The sequence below is a fragment of the Triturus cristatus genome, chromosome 10 (assembly GCF_964204655.1).
Source record: "Triturus cristatus chromosome 10, aTriCri1.1, whole genome shotgun sequence".
Taxonomy (NCBI): Eukaryota; Metazoa; Chordata; class Amphibia; order Caudata; family Salamandridae; genus Triturus; species Triturus cristatus.
In genome coordinates, this window is record NC_140593.1 from 1,074,857,066 (window position 1) to 1,074,878,840 (window position 21,775).

The 21,775-nt window shown below is 43.9% G+C and overlaps 1 protein-coding gene across 1 annotated transcript in view; it reads left to right on the top strand.

Annotated features, from left to right (window-relative positions):
* Positions 1-21,775, top strand: part of MAD1L1 (mitotic arrest deficient 1 like 1) — a 2,477,345-nt gene that overhangs the window by 317,919 nt on the left and 2,137,651 nt on the right. Inside the window, exon 10 of the mRNA XM_085629234.1 lies at positions 18,247-18,333. Within this exon, the coding sequence (XP_085485360.1) occupies positions 18,247-18,333 (87 nt within the window). The remainder of the gene's footprint in view (positions 1-18,246; positions 18,334-21,775) is intronic.

Below are 21,775 nucleotides of genomic sequence, written 5' to 3' on the forward strand. Positions count from 1 at the left end.
AGTTGTGGTTTTTAGTGTGATGGTTGAAGTTGTGCATCGGTGTCCTTGCAGTTAACTAGAATGTTTTTAGACTGGGAACTGCTTCCTAGACTGTGTATTGAAATATTAGTAATTTCTAATTGGCCCTGGAGAGCCTCTGATTTCAGTTCTGCCCTTGATCTTCATCCAGTCGCCGAGGCATTAAGACATGACGTGTAATTGCTTCATCTTCCTCAGAAGCTTGTGGTTGCTACAGGGGGAGTCCGGGAAAGAGATTGGCCTGCCCAGCAGCTCCTCTGAATTAATGCACTGCACATATTTAAAGGATTAGTGGGGTGGAAGTGGAGCTTTCCAGGAACAAGCCTTCAAGCAGGTTTTTGTTAAAATGGGTGATCGGTTTCAGGATGTGCTGGGGGACCAATATTATTGGTGTAATGTTCTTATAAACGGGCCAATTTGGAAGCCCAGAAGACATACTTGTGCCCACATTCGCGTTTCGCACAAAGACCTACCTTTTCTAGGACATACAGTGTAATGATAGAACAAAACGTTGTTTATTTGATGTGGTCGTAGATGACCCCTACATTGCGCCAACTTTGAACAGTGACTGGTTAGCTATAAACGGTGTGGCGATCAGCCGCCCAGAAATGCGTACATTTATTGGATACCGTCAGTTACCAGTGCTAAGCTAAGTGGCATAGCATCCACAGAGCTTAAAAACGGGTGCATGATGGGAAATGAAGCACCCAGACTGTGAGGTTTGCTAGGGATTTGCCATCTTTTTCTAAGGAGGAATCTTTCAGTTTGGGCCTTGACCAAGCTTTTCATTGGGGTGCTTTCACTCAGCACTTTAACCCCATTGCTGGTGTTTATAAATATTTCCTTTCTCATTGGGTTAGCCACACTGGGTGGCCGACACTTAACAGGCTATCCTGAACACATCTGGCATTGGCGTGTCCTTAAGTGTCAGTATATTAAAAAACGAAAGCTTATATTGAAGCGGTGTAGGTGTAGAAAAAAGTGCGAATTACCACATTTGTTCTAAACTTCTAAAGGCTGTCTTAGCCGAACAGTTCAAAGAGCGCATCTCGCTAATCAGGGGAATATTCTAGCGTCCCCGGGGTGGTCACACTGGTTTAATTGGAAGCCTGGCTTCTTTGAAGTGTTTTTAATCCTCCTCAAGCTCGGCGAGAGAGTTTGAAGGCAGCAGCTGTAAATTAGAAATGTCTCCTATTTTTTTAATTTTTTTTTATTTACATGTGTCTGGGAACGCGTGTAATTCATTTTCCTTCGAGTTGTTAAGCCGAGCTGTGGGCTCACGGATAGCTGAGTGAAAACAGGCGCCTTGATTAGGCACGAGTCCGAAGACAGATGGAGAGGCGCGGCTGCCGCGGCCGCTCTCTCGCGCGGTTTATTAAAGAGAGCCACACCTGACGAGCCGGCTGCGGGCCGCGAACCGGCGGACCGCGAAGCGCGCCAGAGCCCGGCAGGAGGAGGTAGCGGAGCGCACCAAAGCAACTTCCTGCGCAGCAGAGTGAAACCATGACGGGGCAAAAAAAAAACGCATGCGCCCGCTAATTGCTTTCTGAAGGGGGCGCAGCTCAGAAGCCTAGAGGAAGCTGCAGACGTCCCTTGCTAGGAGAAGGGAAACTGAGGTTTAGAAGTTTATTAGGATGTTTGTTCATTGTGAATCCTAATCGGTTAATTCCATTACTTAAAACTGATAGTTACATTTTATATTGCGACTGTATATTTATGACAGCAAAATTAACAATAAAAATAGCTTAACTCTACGGAAACGGCAGAGTTTTGTTTGCTAGGAGTTGTGCTGCGTGTCTGCTTTGATTTGACTGGAAGATGTGACCAGGTAGTTTTTACCAATAAACAATAAAGCCAGTGTACAATAAGGGGGCACTCTAATCAATGTGGTACATCAATCAATCGAGCCACAAGCCTCAGATTCCCTGTGAACCGTTATGTTCATAGGAAGTAAGCTTGGCAAAATCAGAACAATACCCAGTTGGTATGAAAAGCCCTCACTCACCAACCTGGTTGGTGACATGCTTCATCATTGGGCTTCCACTGGGACGACCGAATGTCATCCCAGTGTGCTGCGACGCCAGGTTACTGCGGAGCTGGGTTGGTTGTGTGGGGAAAGTGAATTTAAAATAACCAATCAAGTCAAAAAAGAAACTTTATTAATTTTGCTTAAAAGGCAAGAAAATAAAAAGGAGTGAGGGTCAAAAAAATTAAAAGACCTGGTTCACTCCGTGGCGGTCAACATGTTTCTGCCTCAGAGATAGTTAATCGGGCATTCGTCAGGACCAGAGGGGGATGTGCGTAGACCCGGTGGTGTGCACGCTCTAAGGTACACCCAGCCGTGGGCTAATGTGTGAAAAAATAAAAAAAACACACTGAATAGTGTGACCTCCGCCAGAAAAGTTAATATGGGGAGAGGAACGAGTTTACTTCTGATGGTTCAAAGTGACAAACAAACACAAAGACAAAACATAAAAGAAGTATTAATGTCTGTCACACAAAACGTGCTCAATGGATCAGCACAATAAAACTGATGTGCTCGAAGGACAAGTGAGTGCCTTTAGGTCTACCACAGGTGCAGTAATATGTGAGAAGCTGTGCACCTAGGTATAGTAGGATATCGGTGTAAGGGCAACGGAACGTTGTCCTCTCAATGGTGACTAGTAGTCAATGATCGGATCGCAGGTGAAATGTAACAGTGACACTCAATGCGAAAAAATCGCGCTAGGGATTAAGTTAACTGCACGCGATGCTTAGTGTGCAGAAAAGGGGACGGGTCTTACAGCGAGGCCTGTCCGTTGGAAGCCTCATGGGTCCCGGTAGGGGGGGTAGGAGCAAAAATGGCACACCCTGCATCAAATAGAGAAGGAAGAGAAACAGAGTTCGTGTCAATATCACGAACGAGTGAGAAAGCGAAGACTCGCTTACCTTGTAGGTTGAGGAGCGGATTAGAATTACTTACGCCCTTGCTGCTCTCAACCCGCGTTATGCCTAAACAGCCTCTTGCTGCCGGGCCCGGAGAGTAATGCACCCCGGACGGGCGTGTGCTTAAAAGGACCTCAAGGTAAATCCCTAGTGAGGTGGAAAAATAAGAGCTTGACCCTGATAGGATGGATAGCTCTGGCTCGCACGCTGATTGGCCCACAGGGAGCCAATCAGAGCGGCGAAAAGAAAAAACAGGAAAGTTCGTTGCGCTTGGTAGCGATGGCAACGAGGGAAAAAGAGAGTGAGATGCTGTGGAACTTTATTGGCACAAGAACTGCGGGAGTCTGAACAGACCAAGCACATAGCCCCGCGCGTGTGCAACTGAGCTTTAGCAAGGAAACGGAGGTATAATTGAATGGGGTTATGTTATGGGCACGCGCAAGAGGTAAAAAAGATCTAGTTACGCGTGCATGGACACTCAGTGGTGTGTCATGTTCAGCAAGGGAGCAAAGTAATAAATTACCATATCGTATACTAATCAGACGACATATACCCCTTGACCAATTGGTGTTAGCAGGTGGTCAAAAATATTGGTAACAAAAGGGGGGGGTGTTATACAGTGAGTGGTGATAAACAGGCAGGTAGGGGACAATTGAAGGATATTACCCCAAGGGACATTATCATTGAGTCCGTGGAGGCTAGTCCCCAAACGGTACACCCACCTCTGTTCCCTTTCAAAAAGCAACTTAGGGATGTTGTGACCGCTTGAAATCTCTTCTATCACTGTCCATCTCAGATCGTTGGTAGTATGGTTTGCAGAGAGAAAATGTTCACTCATTCTGGTTGTAGTGCGTTTGCACCTAATGTTACTTCGGTGTTCACATATCCGGAGTCGCACCTTCCGTGTCGTCATCCCTACATATCGTAGACCGCAGGGGCAGGTAATGAGGTAGACCACATTCATAGTGTTACAATTCGTGTGACCTCTTTGGGTCCAGGTCTTGTTAGGTTCTAGCTCGAGGGTTTTGCTATGTGTGGTCAGGTGGCATACACTGCAGTCCGAGCAGGGGTAGTGCCCAGTGATCTTAGGGAGGCCCCAAGCTTCCGTTATAGATCTCTGTGGGGTCTCTCGTGGCAGCAGTGGTCGTGTGTGTACTAGATTGTTGCGGAGGCTTTGTGCGCGTTTAAATGAGAAGAGGGGTTTGTCCCAGTTGCGATTTGCGCTGTTGATTATACCCCAATGTTTGTTGATGGTCTTTTTGAGTTGATTAGAAAGGGAACAGTATGTGGTGACACAGGTAAGTGGGATAGAGACAGTGTCCTTTGTGTAGTCTGTTAGGAGTACATCCCTCGGTTGATTCCTCGCACGTTTGTAGCTTCTGGACAGGAGGGGTGAGGGGTACCCTCTCATACTGAGTTTAGTAGTTAGATCCCGAGATTGGCTCTTGAAATCGCTCAAGGTGGTGCAATTCCGTCGTAAGCGGAGATATTGTCCGTAGGGTAGATTTTCCCTTAGAGGACGCGGGTGAAAACTGGTGAATTCGAGGAGATTGTTTCTTGAGGTGGGCTTGTAATAGGTCCTGGTTTGAAAGGACCCTCGTACTTTTGTTATCACCACGTCCAGAAATACAACCTCAGTGTCGTCATATGTATAAGTGAACCTCAGATGTGGGTTCAGAGTATTGATCCATTGTAGGAAGGATTGGAGGGTATTGTTACTACCTTGCCAGATCAGAAGCACATCATCTATATATCGCTTCCATAAGGCTATGGAAGAGCGATAAGAGTGCCCCCTTATTGTACACTGGCTTTATTGTTTATTGATATTCAACCGAGGGGACTAGCCGTGTTGATCCCTTCCTCTCCTGTTGTTTTTGATAGTTCAGCAGCGCACAGCTGTGAGAGACTTTGCTGTTTTATTTCCTTGTCCCCCCTAAATTTGAGGTGGGGTTTTCCTGACTGCATCATTCCCCCTGAACTCAGACAGTATGGCCTCCCTTGGCCTTACTTTCTCTGACTCTGAGGTGGATGCTATTCTAGCACGCCCCTCACTTTTCGCGGACCCATCCATATCACAAACAGTGACACATGCTAGCGAATGGGAACAACTCTCTGAGTTGAAGAAAAACCGAATCCGCACAATTCTTCATGGCACGATCCTGACGGAGTACTTACGGACCAACACAGCCCCAAGGGGCTTACTAGTTACCAACGCCCCACGCATCTTTCTGGAGGATGCCACCTTCAGAAAAGACTGGGCGATGATAGCATGGCACTGTACTAGAGACTGGTTAGTCTTAATCATTAAAACAGCCGTCCGACTTTCTGAGGCGATCATGATTGAGATCACTCAAACTGAAACACAATTCAAAGCCACACTCACTGGTTTCAAAAAACGACTTGATGAACTTAACAAAGACATCAACGAGTACAAAGATAACCTCACACAGAGTAAGGTTAACCAATTTCAGAAAGACCTTAAAAAATTTGAATTCAACAAAGTATACCCCTATGCTGACCCGGCCTTTGTGTCCACACGTAGGACCGAAACTAACTCCTACGGGACAGACGATGATTCCTCAAACAGCAGTGGCTCAAGCAGCGGCAGCACCAGACCATCTAGAAGGGGCAGACAAAGAGGAAGGTCACGTCCCTTCCCTAATCAAGCGCCCTGGGCAACCTTCCCTCAACAACAAGGTGCAATGGGCCCACATCCTATACCATTCAATTACCCATTTGGCCCGCAGATGGGTTGGAATCCAGGGTTTACTTCCCCAATGTACCCCCCCAACCCCTTTCCACAGCCTCATTTTTTAGAGAGGGGCCAAAGGGGAAAAGGCCGACGGAGAGGGAACAACCAAAGAGTACACTGGGTACAAGACGATCCAGTGGGCAACCACACACGGAGCAAACAAGCTCAGGAACTGCTGGCCTCGGGACCGAGCACTTCGACAGCCTGATCGTCAATTTGTCGAACAAGACATTGACAGACCCTGAGAGGTCGGTTTTGGAAAAGGGACTGGGCTTTGTTCCTTCAGCCCGCCCTGACAAATTTCGCCTTCATTGCGAATTGGCAGCATTTTTTAGGAAGCTCAAATTAAAAGCTTTCTTCGAAAGTCGAGTTAACGATGGTAACGACTTGGACGCAGGGGATACCCCCCTCCGACCACCGTCGACTTTCAATCCCCCTCCACACACCATTCCTGTGGAGATCACGACCTTCGAAAGAGCAGTCTTTACTGAAATTGAGAACACAACCATCCCAACTACCTTTAAGAATCTGAGAGCGGAAGAGTATAGAGCGATCATCTCTCTCCGTGCGGACAAAACCCTGACTATCAAACCCGCAGATAAGGGAGGCGCTGTGGTGCTACTCAACACTACCGATTACGATCAGGAATGCCTCCGCCTATTGAACGACCGCCACAACTATACACCACTCCCCAATGATCCATCTGAGGGGCTCAAAAGCGAGATCTTTAGTGTGGTCGAAGAGGCACAAACACAGGGTGTCATTACCAGAGCTGAAGCACGATTCCTTACAGAAGGCCCGGGGAAGACCCCCTATTTCTATACACTCCCTAAAATCCACAAAGAGAGAGTCCCACCACCCGGACGCCCCATTGTCTCGGGGATCGACTCTCTGCTTGAACCTCTTTCCCGGTTTTGTGACCACTTTCTAAAACCCTTGGTCCAAAAATCGACCACCTATCTAAAGGATACAAAGGACCTTCTGAAATTACTCAGCGACACCACATGCTCAGAACACACTATACTGGCAACATTGGACATAGAGAGCTTATATACAAGCATTCCCCAGGACGAAACCATCAGGGTCCTGGAAGAGTCTCTCGACTCGATTCCCTGGGAATACCACACAACAAAAGAGTTCGTGCTACAATGTGCCACTTTGGCTTTGAAGAGAAACTTCTTTGAGTTCCAGGGCCAACTTTTCCTCCAAACCACGGGTACTTCCATGGGGAGTACCTTTGCTCCAAGTGTAGCTGGACTGTACGTCTATGCTTTCGAACAGAAGTTCATCCTACCAACTTCAAACCCCTATCGCTCTTCCATAGCCTTATGGAAGCGATATATAGATGATGTGCTTCTGATCTGGCAAGGTAGTAACAATACCCTCCAATCCTTCCTACAATGGATCAATACTCTGAACCCACATCTGAGGTTCACTTATACATATGACGACACTGAGGTTGTATTTCTGGACGTGGTGATAACAAAAGTACGAGGGTCCTTTCAAACCAGGACCTATTACAAGCCCACCTCAAGAAACAATCTCCTCGAATTCACCAGTTTTCACCCGCGTCCTCTAAGGGAAAATCTACCCTACGGACAATATCTCCGCTTACGACGGAATTGCACCACCTTGAGCGATTTCAAGAGCCAATCTCGGGATCTAACTACTAAACTCAGTATGAGAGGGTACCCCTCACCCCTCCTGTCCAGAAGCTACAAACGTGCGAGGAATCAACCGAGGGATGTACTCCTAACAGACTACACAAAGGACACTGTCTCTATCCCACTTACCTGTGTCACCACATACTGTTCCCTTTCTAATCAACTCAAAAAGACCATCAACAAACATTGGGGTATAATCAACAGCGCAAATCGCAACTGGGACAAACCCCTCTTCTCATTTAAACGCGCACAAAGCCTCCGCAACAATCTAGTACACACACGACCACTGCTGCCACGAGAGACCCCACAGAGATCTATAACGGAAGCTTGGGGCCTCCCTAAGATCACTGGGCACTACCCCTGCTCGGACTGCAGTGTATGCCACCTGACCACACATAGCAAAACCCTCGAGCTAGAACCTAACAAGACCTGGACCCAAAGAGGTCACACGAATTGTAACACTATGAATGTGGTCTACCTCATTACCTGCCCCTGCGGTCTACGATATGTAGGGATGACGACACGGAAGGTGCGACTCCGGATATGTGAACACCGAAGTAACATTAGGTGCAAACGCACTACAACCAGAATGAGTGAACATTTTCTCTCTGCAAACCATACTACCAACGATCTGAGATGGACAGTGATAGAAGAGATTTCAAGCGGTCACAACATCCCTAAGTTGCTTTTTGAAAGGGAACAGAGGTGGGTGTACCGTTTGGGGACTAGCCTCCACGGACTCAATGATAATGTCCCTTGGGGTAATATCCTTTAATTGTCCCCTACCTGCCTGTTTATCACCACTCACTGTATAACACCCCCCCCTTTTGTTACCAATATTTTTGACCACCTGCTAACACCAATTGGTCAAGGGGTATATGTCGTCTGATTAGTATACGATATGGTAATTTATTACTTTGCTCCCTTGCTGAACATGACACACCACTGAGTGTCCATGCACGCGTAACTAGATCTTTTTTACCTCTTGCGCGTGCCCATAACATAACCCCATTCAATTATACCTCCGTTTCCTTGCTAAAGCTCAGTTGCACACGCGCGGGGCTATGTGCTTGGTCTGTTCAGACTCCCGCAGTTCTTGTGCCAATAAAGTTCCACAGCATCTCACTCTCTTTTTCCCTCGTTGCCATCGCTACCAAGCGCAACGAACTTTCCTGTTTTTTCTTTTCGCCGCTCTGATTGGCTCCCTGTGGGCCAATCAGCGTGCGAGCCAGAGCTATCCATCCTATCAGGGTCAAGCTCTTATTTTTCCACCTCACTAGGGATTTACCTTGAGGTCCTTTTAAGCACACGCCCGTCCGGGGTGCATTACTCTCCGGGCCCGGCAGCAAGAGGCTGTTTAGGCATAACGCGGGTTGAGAGCAGCAAGGGCGTAAGTAATTCTAATCCGCTCCTCAACCTACAAGGTAAGCGAGTCTTCGCTTTCTCACTCGTTCGTGATATTGACACGAACTCTGTTTCTCTTCCTTCTCTATTTGATGCAGGGTGTGCCATTTTTGCTCCTACCCCCCCTACCGGGACCCATGAGGCTTCCAACGGACAGGCCTCGCTGTAAGACCCGTCCCCTTTTCTGCACACTAAGCATCGCGTGCAGTTAACTTAATCCCTAGCGCGATTTTTTCGCATTGAGTGTCACTGTTACATTTCACCTGCGATCCGATCATTGACTACTAGTCACCATTGAGAGGACAACGTTCCGTTGCCCTTACACCGATATCCTACTATACCTAGGTGCACAGCTTCTCACATATTACTGCACCTGTGGTAGACCTAAAGGCACTCACTTGTCCTTCGAGCACATCAGTTTTATTGTGCTGATCCATTGAGCACGTTTTGTGTGACAGACATTAATACTTCTTTTATGTTTTGTCTTTGTGTTTGTTTGTCACTTTGAACCATCAGAAGTAAACTCGTTCCTCTCCCCATATTAACTTTTCTGGCGGAGGTCACACTATTCAGTGTGTTTTTTTTATTTTTTCACACATTAGCCCACGGCTGGGTGTACCTTAGAGCGTGCACACCACCGGGTCTACGCACATCCCCCTCTGGTCCTGACGAATGCCCGATTAACTATCTCTGAGGCAGAAACATGTTGACCGCCACGGAGTGAACCAGGTCTTTTAATTTTTTTGACCCTCACTCCTTTTTATTTTCTTGCCTTTTAAGCAAAATTAATAAAGTTTCTTTTTTGACTTGATTGGTTATTTTAAATTCACTTTCCCCACACAACCAACCCAGCTCCGCAGTAACCTGGCGTCGCAGCACACTGGGATGACATTCGGTCGTCCCAGTGGAAGCCCAATGATGAAGCATGTCACCAACCAGGTTGGTGAGTGAGGGCTTTTCATACCAACTGGGTATTGTTCTGATTTTGCCAAGCTTACTTCCTATGAACATAACGGTTCACAGGGAATCTGAGGCTTGTGGCTCGATTGATTGATGTACCACATTGATTAGAGTGCCCCCTTATTGTACACTGGCTTTATTGTTTATTGATATTCAACCGAGGGGACTAGCCGTGTTGATCCCTTCCTCTCCTGTTGTTTTTGACAGGTAGTTTTTACCTTAACGTAAAGTCTGGTTTCTAACTTGATTATGGAATGATCTTTTTTGGTTACTGCTACCTAGTTTACTTGAAAGTCGTATTTAACCAAAAGGTTTCTTAAGGTAGTAACGTGATCAAGAGTGTCCAATGTAGACCCAGTAGGTTAGATCCGTTCTGGTTTTTCCGAGTAGCCAACAACTGTTTAAAAGATTTCTTAAGTTTATTTTGGCTGTGTATACTGAAAATGTGGCTTCGAGCCAGCCCTTCTGTAACTAAGTTGGACACCAGCTGGATTATACCTGTGATGTGACAAGGGAACTTGGCCTTCAACATTCTACTCAGTTGTCAGTGTAGTGCTCTTTCCAGCATTCTGTAAAGTGATGGAAATGGTGTCCCTTCATGTTTTTTTAAATTTGCTATACATCTGTAGATTGTACATTTGTATAAGCTTGTACAGTGGCAGTGAGTTTTGCTTAAGCGCTCTGCATCATGAAACCAGATAAACCATTCTGTCATGTATTAATTGCAGCTGCCTAAAAGACCTAGAATTTCACAAATTATTTAATTATCTAGCGCCATATTGTTTAGGTTTTGTTACAGACTGCTTTTATTTCTCTCTTTGCGAAAGGCCTCTTGTGGACCGTGCCAGAACTTTATAGTGGGTTTATGGCCAGCCCAGTACTTACCATTGGTTGGCTTTCTTGTCACTCTTACTTACTTGCTTGCTTCTGGTTTAATGGCCTTCCTGCCTCTTCCTGTTTGTACACTTTCCCTGGAGCATAGCTTTGTTACCCTCGTTGTGAGTGGATTGGTTGAATCTCTCCATTGTTCATTATCAGATAAATGTTTTTTTCTTTCAACACTCCGTGAGAGGGCACATGTTTTCTTGTTCTCTCCCTCAGGTGCTGCTCCCTGCCAAACACGGCTTAGTAAGTGGAGCAAATGCTCTTGCCATTTGGTGCTCTGCTGCATCCCAGAGAGCTGAATTATGGGCCTCTGGGGGAAGAAACATTTTTAGAGTCACTCTTGTGCCTCAAACATGCTGAATGAATGGAGCAGCCTGCCTCTCCATGAGTAAAATACATGCTTAATTTGTGTGCTGTTGCCTGGAGTTTCATGTAACGTGGAAGGCAGGAGATAAAAGCAAACCATCATTCTAAAGATTGCTTTTTAGAATTAGCTGGATGGGGAGCAACACAAATTGCAGGGGTCAGGAATGTGAAGGACGAGAGCAAGAAAACATATGCACTCTCATGGAGGGCCAAAAGAAAAAGAAAACCATTATTCCTCGATAAGAGCTATGGAAGGATAAGTCATTCAACCAAAGATTTTTGAAAGAATCTATGCCCCGGGGAAGGAGAGGAAAGAAGGCTATTGAATAAGAAACAAGCAAACCAGATTGACAAAAAATTCTACCAATAATAAGCTATGGGCTTATTATGGGACTGAGTTGAGTATTGGTTTAGTCCCTCACGAAGAAGACAGCTAAAAGCTGTCTGTAGGTAATACCTAATAAAGGACCGACCGGTTTCTGTGGAAAGTGATGTATGATAAAATGTGGTTCATGGAGTTGTGGCTCGCTGATAAAATAGGGCTCACACAGACACAGCTGAACACTGACTAATGCCAAACAACTTCACTATGAACCCATGAGAAACCCGCATGCTCCATTACTTCCCCCTCAACATTCCACACTACAGCATCAAGATAATGTCCTCTGGGGCTTAATGGGTCAAATGTGTCCAAAGACTGAGGTGCCATTCTGACCCACATATTTTCCAGCAGCAGTAAAACCTATTTTTATACCCATAGGACGCTTGAGGTGTTTCTAATCACAATATCCGATTTCTCCAAATTATCCTTTTTAGGTTTCGCCTGTGCAGCGCTTGCGAAATCTGTTGTATAAACAAAAAAATTAAAAGGGGCTTAGAGCCTGCCCATTACTTAACTTGACTTACCATTCACTCTTGTTTCTTTGCTGACTATTGGTCAGCACCTCCTCCTTGCCTCAGTCTTCCTCGTGGGCTTTGCGTTGTGTCTTCATCCTTCCATGGAGCCTGGCCTAAGTACTGCTTCTGAGTCGCAGTAGCCTTCCACTGCCGGCTCCTGCACTTTTTGACATGCATTCTTTGAGTGCATGTCTCTGTAGGTCCTGTCCTTCACCCACTCTTACAGCAAAAAACGAAATGCTATGAAAACGGCCAGTATTGTCCATGTTACAGCACATTTATGATGCTTTAAAAAAAACTTTAAGGCAAACACCCACAGGGGCTCTATCCTTACGCTAATATGTTCAATGAAGCTGGGGTTGATTTTAAACCATGCTGGACAGGTTCTACTGCTAGGGTAGTTTTAATTATCTTTCACCCACATTTTCACAACTATTCCTTAAAGGTTATTGTACATAGAGTGCCTTTATCGTATCAGATATTAATACTGCAACCATCACAAAACCTTGTGGACCCTTGCAGTGTTTTCTTTCTGTGGTCACCAGTACTTTCTGACATTAAGTTACCATTTACAACTTTGCCGTGTGCCATTTTTACATTCATGCTTCTAACCAGTGATTGGTGCTTTTGCAGAGACAAAAGTTGGAAGATCGGGAACAAGCTGTTAAAACTGATTGCACTGTTCACACATACATTTAGTCAACACACTTGGCTACCATCAGTACTTCATGCAAGACTTTGTCGCCTTTATGCCTCACCTGTTCTTTGGACTTACTTTTATTGAGGCACAGCAGAGGCGCATTGATTGGAGAAAAGGACTGGACCGATTGAAGAGATACCCTGATAAAAGTCGCCTGAATTCACTCATCGTGGAGCTTGCTTGTAGTGGAATCCTCTTGTTGGATTCAATTGCTTATTTGATGGTGGTTCACTGCGGGGACCAGGGCATGACTGATATCTGGAGTACTTGCAAATTGAACATTGTATGTATGTGTGCCAGTGCTACCTTGCCAACACTTTATTTTGTGTGCTAGTTTTGCTTGTAACTTTATATTCTTCCATAAAATGTGTTGGTCTGCAAGAACAAATGTTTTCCTCTGTTAGTATTCTTTTATGTTTATGGATGTGATTTAGGAGAACCATTGTGTTTTTTTCTTGAAGCCTTGCTGAGGTGCAGTGCACTCTGAAGGGATTATATTCATGTGGGATGTGTGCGTTACTGGGCTGCCCTGTTAACTGGCTGTAGGACCAGTGTAAACAAACATGGCCGAAAGGTTTGTCAACCCATGGTCTTTCTCATCACCCAAACTCTTTGAGACAAACGTCAGACACTTAGAATCTATGAAGCGTACAGCACACATTGTTTTTCTGCCCGGCATATGATGGGGCTAGGAGGAAATGGATCCGACCATTATGTAATTCATTGGGATTCAGAAAGCACCAAGAGGCGCTTAGGGTACTGACTTCCAGCACCTCACCACATGTTATATTTGCCCTATCTAGCTAACTCTTTAAAGTGGGTCTAATAAGGAAAAAAGCTGGGTTAAAGCTGTGACCCGTTAAAGATCAATATACTAATGACTGCGAAATATTCTTTGAATTTTATAAACAACCAGATACTTTCCTTTTATTATATTACAAGAAGTTTAATGAATTTAAAAAATAAGAACTCAATGGAGTAGTAATAATTGAACCTTACGGTGATCAGTTTACATTGTTTTAAGCTATTTTATTGGTAAATTCGGACCCTTTTACTGAGACTATATAATATATGTTTGGATGTATTTTAGAATATCTCGTGAATGATTGTATGACTACGAACCTTTTATGGCCTTTGGCTGAAATAAAGTATTTAAATGAATGAAGTGTCCTATAATTATTGCATACTGCCTAGCGTCTCTGGCTTCCTCTGGCCTACATACTTACAGACGAAAGGTATAATGAACTTCCTTTTGGGTCTCGTAATTCCATCTTTAGTAACTAAGTGAAGGAGCACTGGCTTCCATTTGTATTCTCCCATTGTCTTGTCTACGAGCGGATTCCACATTTAAATGTCTGCGGGTATCATTTTTGGAGGAAACATTTTAATTTACAAGGAAATCTGTGCACTGAACGGCATTACGAAAAGAAGTTCCTACTTCATGATGTTCTCTTTACAGGCAAGTTGTGGTTAACTTAATGCAGTGCATTCTTCGATTACTCATTAATATCACCAGTGGCCATTGGGCCCATGTCATTGTGCATATATTTAATTTCCCAAAAGCACTGCTGGACACCAGTCTACACTGATATGACTGATGTACCTTAGACATGTTAGTGATAGAAAACATTTTTTTTTTTTTTATCATAATTGTTTTCTTGTATGTTTTGAGCATCTTCATCTGAAATGCTTTACTTGTAAATGGTATGCATGGCGTTCATTAGGCCGGATGCTCACAATTGACAGTTGGGAAGATAAATCAGTAGGTGAGACAAAGGGAGGAGGGTGCACCAAAGCAACTTGAACATTGCACTACATGATCATGCCACTGAAGTGTGGAGAAAGCCTAGGGAAGAGAAACCTTCGATAAATCACAGTGCCGGTCTTGGGCTTAGCTGTGGTGCAGCACAAGGGGTTTGGAATAGGTGTTGGAGATGGGAGTTTCCTAAAGTCTGAAGTGTAGCTTCTATGATTATTTCTTTATGACACTGAGGGTAGCTGTGGGTGCAAGGGAAATGAGGGAGAGTTTTCCTAGTCGTAAATTACATGGAAGAGAACGTGATTTTTAAGCTTACTTCTGGATTTGGGCAGATTGAGGGTGGCGGAGATTTGAGATCAGAGGATGTAGCCCTGAGTGTAACCAGGGATAATCCTCACCAGCTGGGGATAGGTAAATTTGGAAACCCTATGAGGGGGTTGTTGAAGGCATCTAATAGACTGCAAGTCAGCCTGCATGTTATCTGAAGGTGTATTTATTCCTCCTCACTGAGCAGTTGAATAGGCTGTGAGTGGGGAACGGAAGTACATTTTCAGTTGGCTGAATAGAATATAGTAGGAGCCCAAAGAGGCACCATATACTTTGAAGTGAATTGTCATGTGACACCTATGATGACCACATTGTCCTATATGACAAGTTCAGGAGTTTTTAATATTTCTGCCAACTGCGATGTTGCACCTGCAAATATCCCTAGGCCCATTTATTATCGACCCCGGTTTGGTTCAGTGAGAATAATGTGACTGTAATAATTCAATACTTGTATTAGGCTTATTTTATAAGAAGTCATAGGTTTCATACTGTACAGTATTTATATGTTTGTAGTGACCACAAGAGTCAATCCTGAACTTACAGTATTGAGTTTTAGAATTGAATATCTATCTTGAAATGGGCTCTGTTTGCTCATGGAAAATGGTGGGAAGGTGTTTAGAGGTTTGTTCAGATTTATTGAAAGGGGGAGACTTACGGATTGATCTGCTTTTTCAATAGTTTTAGAACTTTGGAGACAAGCCAAATATCTTTAGTTGTACATCAAATCCCGTATGTGGCCCATGTTTGAAGTAGGCCGGTTAACTTTGTGTGACTTGCACATTGAATTGAGTCAAAGTACCTATTTGAAGCCCTGTCTGCATGTTATTTTGGGTGCAGCAGTGTTGGGATTTCTGCTGCACGGCAGTAGCCGACTATTTGTGGGTGGGTTCCTAAAGCTGCGGCTGCGATAGTAAACTTATCCTGTCGCACGCTGCGGTTTACTTCCTTTGGAGTTTAGCACGGTTTCTCTTGCTGAACTGGCAACTGATGGCACTTTGCAGAGAAGTACCTGTCTGCCTGGGTAGTTGAAGGATATCGTGTTGCAAAATAGAATTTCAGCTGGGCACCCTTTCAGCACAATCTTCACATAATCTGCAATAAAAAGCATAAAGTCCGACTATTAAAGTGTATTGACCCATTATTTTTTACATGTCCGAAAGATTCCAAGAAGGAAAAGATGATCTGCTTTCTGATGGAAGCATTTGCTTAGGTAATGTGCATTGAGACAGGTGCTTTATTGTTGGCCGCGCCCCACACCTTGTTTAGAGTGGTGTCTTATTGATTCTGCTGGTCTACCATCACACTTTTTTACTGCAAGGTGCTCACTCAACTGGAAGTTACTTTAGCCTACGTGTTTGTGGGTGTGGTAGGTTTCAGATGGTAGTCCTAGTGATAAGTGAGTCATTGTGGAACTGGACGGATGCTTGAGCAAGGAACAAAGGGCCAGATGTACGACCCTTCCAATTTTAATTGCGTCGCAAATTGCGACTCGCAAATTGGGATGTATAACAGTGTCTCGGACACTATTTGCGATTCCTAATGGGGTCGCAAATTGCATGCCTTATGAATAATAATGAGGCAGCGCAATTTGCGACCCCATTAGGAATGGCTAGCACTCCCACGGATGGTGGCACGCTGGGGTCAGCAGACCACCATGTCTGGGATTGCTATTAAATAAAGCAGTCATTTAAAAAAAAAAAAATGCAGCCTGTTTTCCTTAAAGGAAAACTGGATGCGTTTAAAAAAGAAAAATTAAACTTTTCAGTTTAATATTTTTAAGGGCAGGCAGTGGTCCCTGGACCACTGCCTGCTTTAAAAAATATTTTCTCACATACTCAAAGGGGAAGGAGTCCCTTGGGGGCCCCTTCTTGTTTGCGAGTGGTTTACCACCTACTTGAAGTAGGTGGTAAACTGCAAGTGTTTTGCGGCCACAAATGCGGTTGCAAAACAATCGTACACGCATGGTGACTTGCTATTAGGAAGGGACGCCCCTTCCAAATAGCGGGAGTCACACATGCTATTTTGCGAGTTAGTGACTCGCAAAATAGCATTTGTACATGCCATTACCCTTTTTTTGAGGTTGCAAACGGGAGGATCTCCCGTTTGCGGCTGCAAAAAAGGGTCATACATCTGGCCCAAAGTAAAATACTATTTTTGATGTTGCCATTTCTTATTTGGAGACATTGATGTCCCCACCTCCAACAAGAATGATGGTATAAGTAGAACATTTGTAAAGGAGAACATTATAGAAAACAAGGGGACCATTTGTTTTTTTTTTAAACACCCATTTTCTGCACACCTTTACAGCCTACTGCCTCTTTTTATTTTTATTTATTTATTGAAATTTGTAAGGACAACCAGTTGGATGTATTACTCTACTGCAGAAAACGCTTACTTGGGGAGTCAGGTTTTCAGATCACCTCTGTCTGATTTTCCAGATATCAGTCAGGGCTCTAGGATAGGCAAAGATGGATCAATGTGAAAAGTGGACGACTCTAGCAGAGACTACTATCGTGTTGCCGGATGCCTACTAGAAGTATACAAATATATTTTCCTCAGCTGTCCCTGCTTAAATGATTTAAAGGCCTTTTCAAACTACTGACCCCAAGGCAAAATGGCTGCTGCCAACACTGTGGCTCAAGTCCAGTAAGGCTGCCTCCATTCAGGATTCTCTCCTGTGTCCCAGGGATAAGTAATTTATCTGTATTGAAGATTCAACCTTCCCTGCTGATTGCAAGTTTACCTCTCAACAGGAGAACGATTGTTCCAAACGAGTCGAGATGTCAAAGTACAAGTCGCTTACTGTACCATGATTAGACTCACTGAGAATTAAGTATATCATCCTTTGCCCGACAAATTTGTTTGCCACCTGTATATATTAATTTTATTTTGCGCAAAATTACGCCCTCAAAATGTTTATTCACATTATTTGGTGGTGTCTTTGCCTGTGCTAAGTACTGCCTGGCCATCCCATTTCTCACATTTCTTTACAGCATATGGCATAAAGCATTATTATTATTTTTTTTCCATCAAATGTTGTGCTGTCTGTTCTTTCACAAGTTTACCTTGAGGTTGGGTAAGGAGGAACCACTTGTTTCAATTTAGCACTTATACTAAAGACTTTGTACTTGCCATGTTGTAGGAGTGCAAATCACTGCTGATATTTCAATGTTTGGCCACGTTATTGCATGTTTTTTTATAATTTAAAATGAAGCCTTGTACTGCATTTTAAGTCGACATGGTGTTCCTTTTGTACGGTGAAGATAAAATTTTCATTGCAGGATATCAGTTTAAAAACTAGTAGACTGAAGCAGTAAGTTGGGGAAATAAGGAACTGACGAAGGCCAAGAACGAAGGGATCTCTCTCTGAAGAGCCACCAACTAAGAATTAAACATTGGGTTGCAATTTGATATGTTCCAATGAGAGGGATATGTTCCAATATGGTAAACAACGAAAAGCACAGCATCCTGAACGTACTTAAATAAAATGGATTGCCGTTAGAAACAATTCTGGCACGGACTAATATTGTCTTCCCAATTGTGTGTACCCCTGAAATTGATGTTTTTACTTTGTGTTTGAATCATCCAGGACTCCAGATGACTTTTCAAGGTACGTCGTTGCCCTACAGCAGAGGGAGTTGGATTTGAAGGAGAAGAATGCCAGCACGACTAATAGGTGCGTGTCCAAACATATCTTACCTTCATACATACTCTTTTGCTTAATCGCTTTTTTCTTTCCTTCATTTGCTTCTTCGATTGTGTCCAGTGATATAGGCAGCTGCAGTGGTTCTGCACTCTTCCAGGGGGAAGAAAAGTGTCTTTCTGCCACGTGTGTGTTTTTTGGGAGGGAGCAAACTGAGATTGCTCCTTGTGTAAATTAATGCTGAGATTGAGATAATGTGTGACCTGTGATTTCACGTGATATTTCTTAGATCAGTTCAGGAGTAAATGGTAATACGAAACACTAGAGAGTGGGCAGCGAGCATGACGGGGTTTTAAGAGAGGCGCTGCCTTAAAGAAGTAACTACTGCTGGACTAGGTCTTAGTAGGTTACAAACGTTGGAGTTGGAGGTAGTGCTAACAGACCCTTGAATGATGTAGGCGGGATTACTTAGCACTTATTGTATTGGTTTACATAGTGCAGCACTGGCGGAGTCCCAGATGAAAGACCACAGTTACTTATTTCAATTTATTTTGCTAACTTTGGTGTGTGTTCCTTGGAGCAAATAAAATTGTACTATTCCTATCATTGCTTTCACCTGATTGTTGTGATCCGGGGACCCTACTTACATTAGCTAATAAAGACTTTTGCACAGTATGTTATATGCCACGCTCTGGCCTTAATCACAAATGGGGGGCTGTATATGTGTAGGAGCCCAAAATAAGCGGTTCCACTACCAGCAATTAGATAATCAGCTGGTTTTGATCAGTTGGGTTCTATGTATGTACAGAAACAATACATCACTATCCTCGAGACCACTGAATCCCACAAACATGAGGGAATCACACTGGTAATTTGCACACTCATTAGTAACCTATTGTCTTGCCAGGATACGTTTCTATAGGTGGCCTTCGCTTTGCTTGCATGCACCTCTACACTACCAAACTGATCTGAGAAGTCTTTCACCTTCTGTAGGTTGCAGGAAATGATTTGATTTTGAAATGATTGGATCATGTGAGCCATTGAAAAAGGCAAACTTCCTTATGACTCTGATGGGCCCACCGACAATTTGGGTATGCCTCTTCTCATCTGGGTCACCTGTGTTCTTTATGTGGCCCATGGAATGTAGGCGTGTTACACATGTGCTCTGTTTGATCTACCGAGGCTGCAGTCTGTATAGTGGTGGCACACCATGTGTCACCCATTTACTCCATGCAGAAGTGCCGTGGATCCAGGTACAAAAGTACTCTGTGTTCCATCGCTAGCATTATCCTCAGCTACAGTTAGGACTGTGGAAATAGGATTTTTTTTTAATGCAGCTCATTTTTCTTTCAAAACGTATGAAAAATATGCTAAAGCATTTTTGTCATAGGTCCACTACCCCCGCCCCTCCCTCCCCCCTAAAATGTCAAAACCAGAATGTTTCTATTTATGCCATCCATATCTAGCACAGGTGACCCTTCTAGCAAATATTACCTCGGTATAACAGGGCCAGCTTTTTGTCATGGTTGCCATACATCAGGTTGTCCTTTATGGCGAGATTTACTTCCAATGTATTAGTATCAGCATTTTTCCACAGGTGCCCCCTATGCCAAGAATATCCTGTAGAATGGCATTGCCAGTATTTTATGATGGGTACACATTATGCCAAGAATTCGCTCCAGTGTGCCAGTATTTTGTCACAGGTGCTGTCATGCTAAGAATTGTCCCAAGTATGCCAGCACAAACATTTCACTATTGGTGTCTTTATAAGACAAGAAACATGTTCAGTATGACAGCGACAGACTTATGTGCATAACACCACATTCTCACTCACATTTACTCTTATTCATCCACACACTCTAATACTCCCTTACACCCATTTGTATTCATTCTGACTCAGTTGCAGGAACTCATTATGACTCATTCATACTTAAACACTCGCTCTCTCCCTATCTGTCACTGACTCTCCCTCACCCACATGCTTATAAGTATATTCACGCGTGCTCACACATACACATGCTCTCACATAAATGCATTCACACCCTCAAGCGTGCACACAACTTGCATTTAAAAGCTTTTCTTACTTACCTTAGCTGCCACCAAAGTTCCCAGTCCTGCTAATTGTCCTCTTTGTTATTTTATTTTTAAAGTTTTAATATAATCATCACAATTGGTGATCTTGTTACATCATGAAAAAGATTAAGATTCAGTTACAATTTCTGTGAAGTGTGAGACAAATTATAGCGCAGACAGCATTGTATATTACATTAGATGGTTTGTAATTACAGGCAGTGTTAAGATAAGAGAGGGCCAGATGTGTCTCACTGCGTGTACAGTTTATCCAGTATATTTCTCTATCCTCACGTAGGGACCTTGAACCGAGTGCCTGGTCAATCTGCCACCTCCACTGAGTGGGTATATTCCGCGCCACATATTATGCATTTGCTGTCACTTCACGGTCAGTCGTTTCTGAAGAGTGCAATTCTCCTAGAATGCTTTAGTAAGCTGTGATTCTGGATTGCATCAATTAATTTTTCCCTGTTTATTACAGTAATAGTGAATAATACAGCATTATTCACTATTAGTATAACAAAAACTACAGAAACAGAGTTCGAGTCCCAGTGTTGTTGACACAGACTTAGCCAGGTCTGAGGCCAGGGGTCGCAAAGACAGTGCCAGGTGTCACAAGGGGGAAGCCAGGGGTCGCAGCTGGAACCCCTGGCAACCCCTAAATGACGTCCACGGAAGGGAAATGTAATTGGGCTTTCGTGCTACCATCGAGATGTGGTGTGACTTTTTCTTGCAAGTGTTTACCCATGAAAAAAAAAACCAAGGTTTGTACTCTGGTACAAAACGCTGATCTAAAAGCACCCATCTCCATATTTGGAGAATGGAAGATGAGCCAGGGCGTAAAGAAAGTTGTGGTGTTTGTGACATTTTATTGCATGGATGCAGTGATTGAAGTGGGTGGGATCTATGGGCAACAACGTGCCCATGCTTTAGAATGGTAAGTGTTGGTCTTCAGGTGTCTCCAGCTAATAGCGATGATAAAGCAGTGTCTCCTGTGCTGTGAAACTGAGGCCCCAGAGAGACTCTAAAGAGGACACCAGAGTCGCACCATAGTGCCTGCTAAGTACAAGAAATGTGTATGTGTTGCAATTGGTTGAGCAGGAACTGTTAAAACTGGTTGAGAGCCAGAGAAGGCTTTAATTGATGCAGTGACTTGAAGCTTCAAGGTGACCGTTGTGCTTTTTGAGAGGTACTGTAATGGTGTTACAGCTGACTTGTGGAGTGTGTCCTTTGAATAGCTATTTATAAAAAAAAAATGGTTAGGAATTGGGTTTCAAAAGCCTTACTAGTGGCATTAATGCCAACTTTAAAGTAGATTAGTTCTTGTTTATTAGCCTGTCTACACTGGTGGATAAAGCCCCTAGTCCACACATTACTGAATATGTATAGCAATGGGATGCCAAAC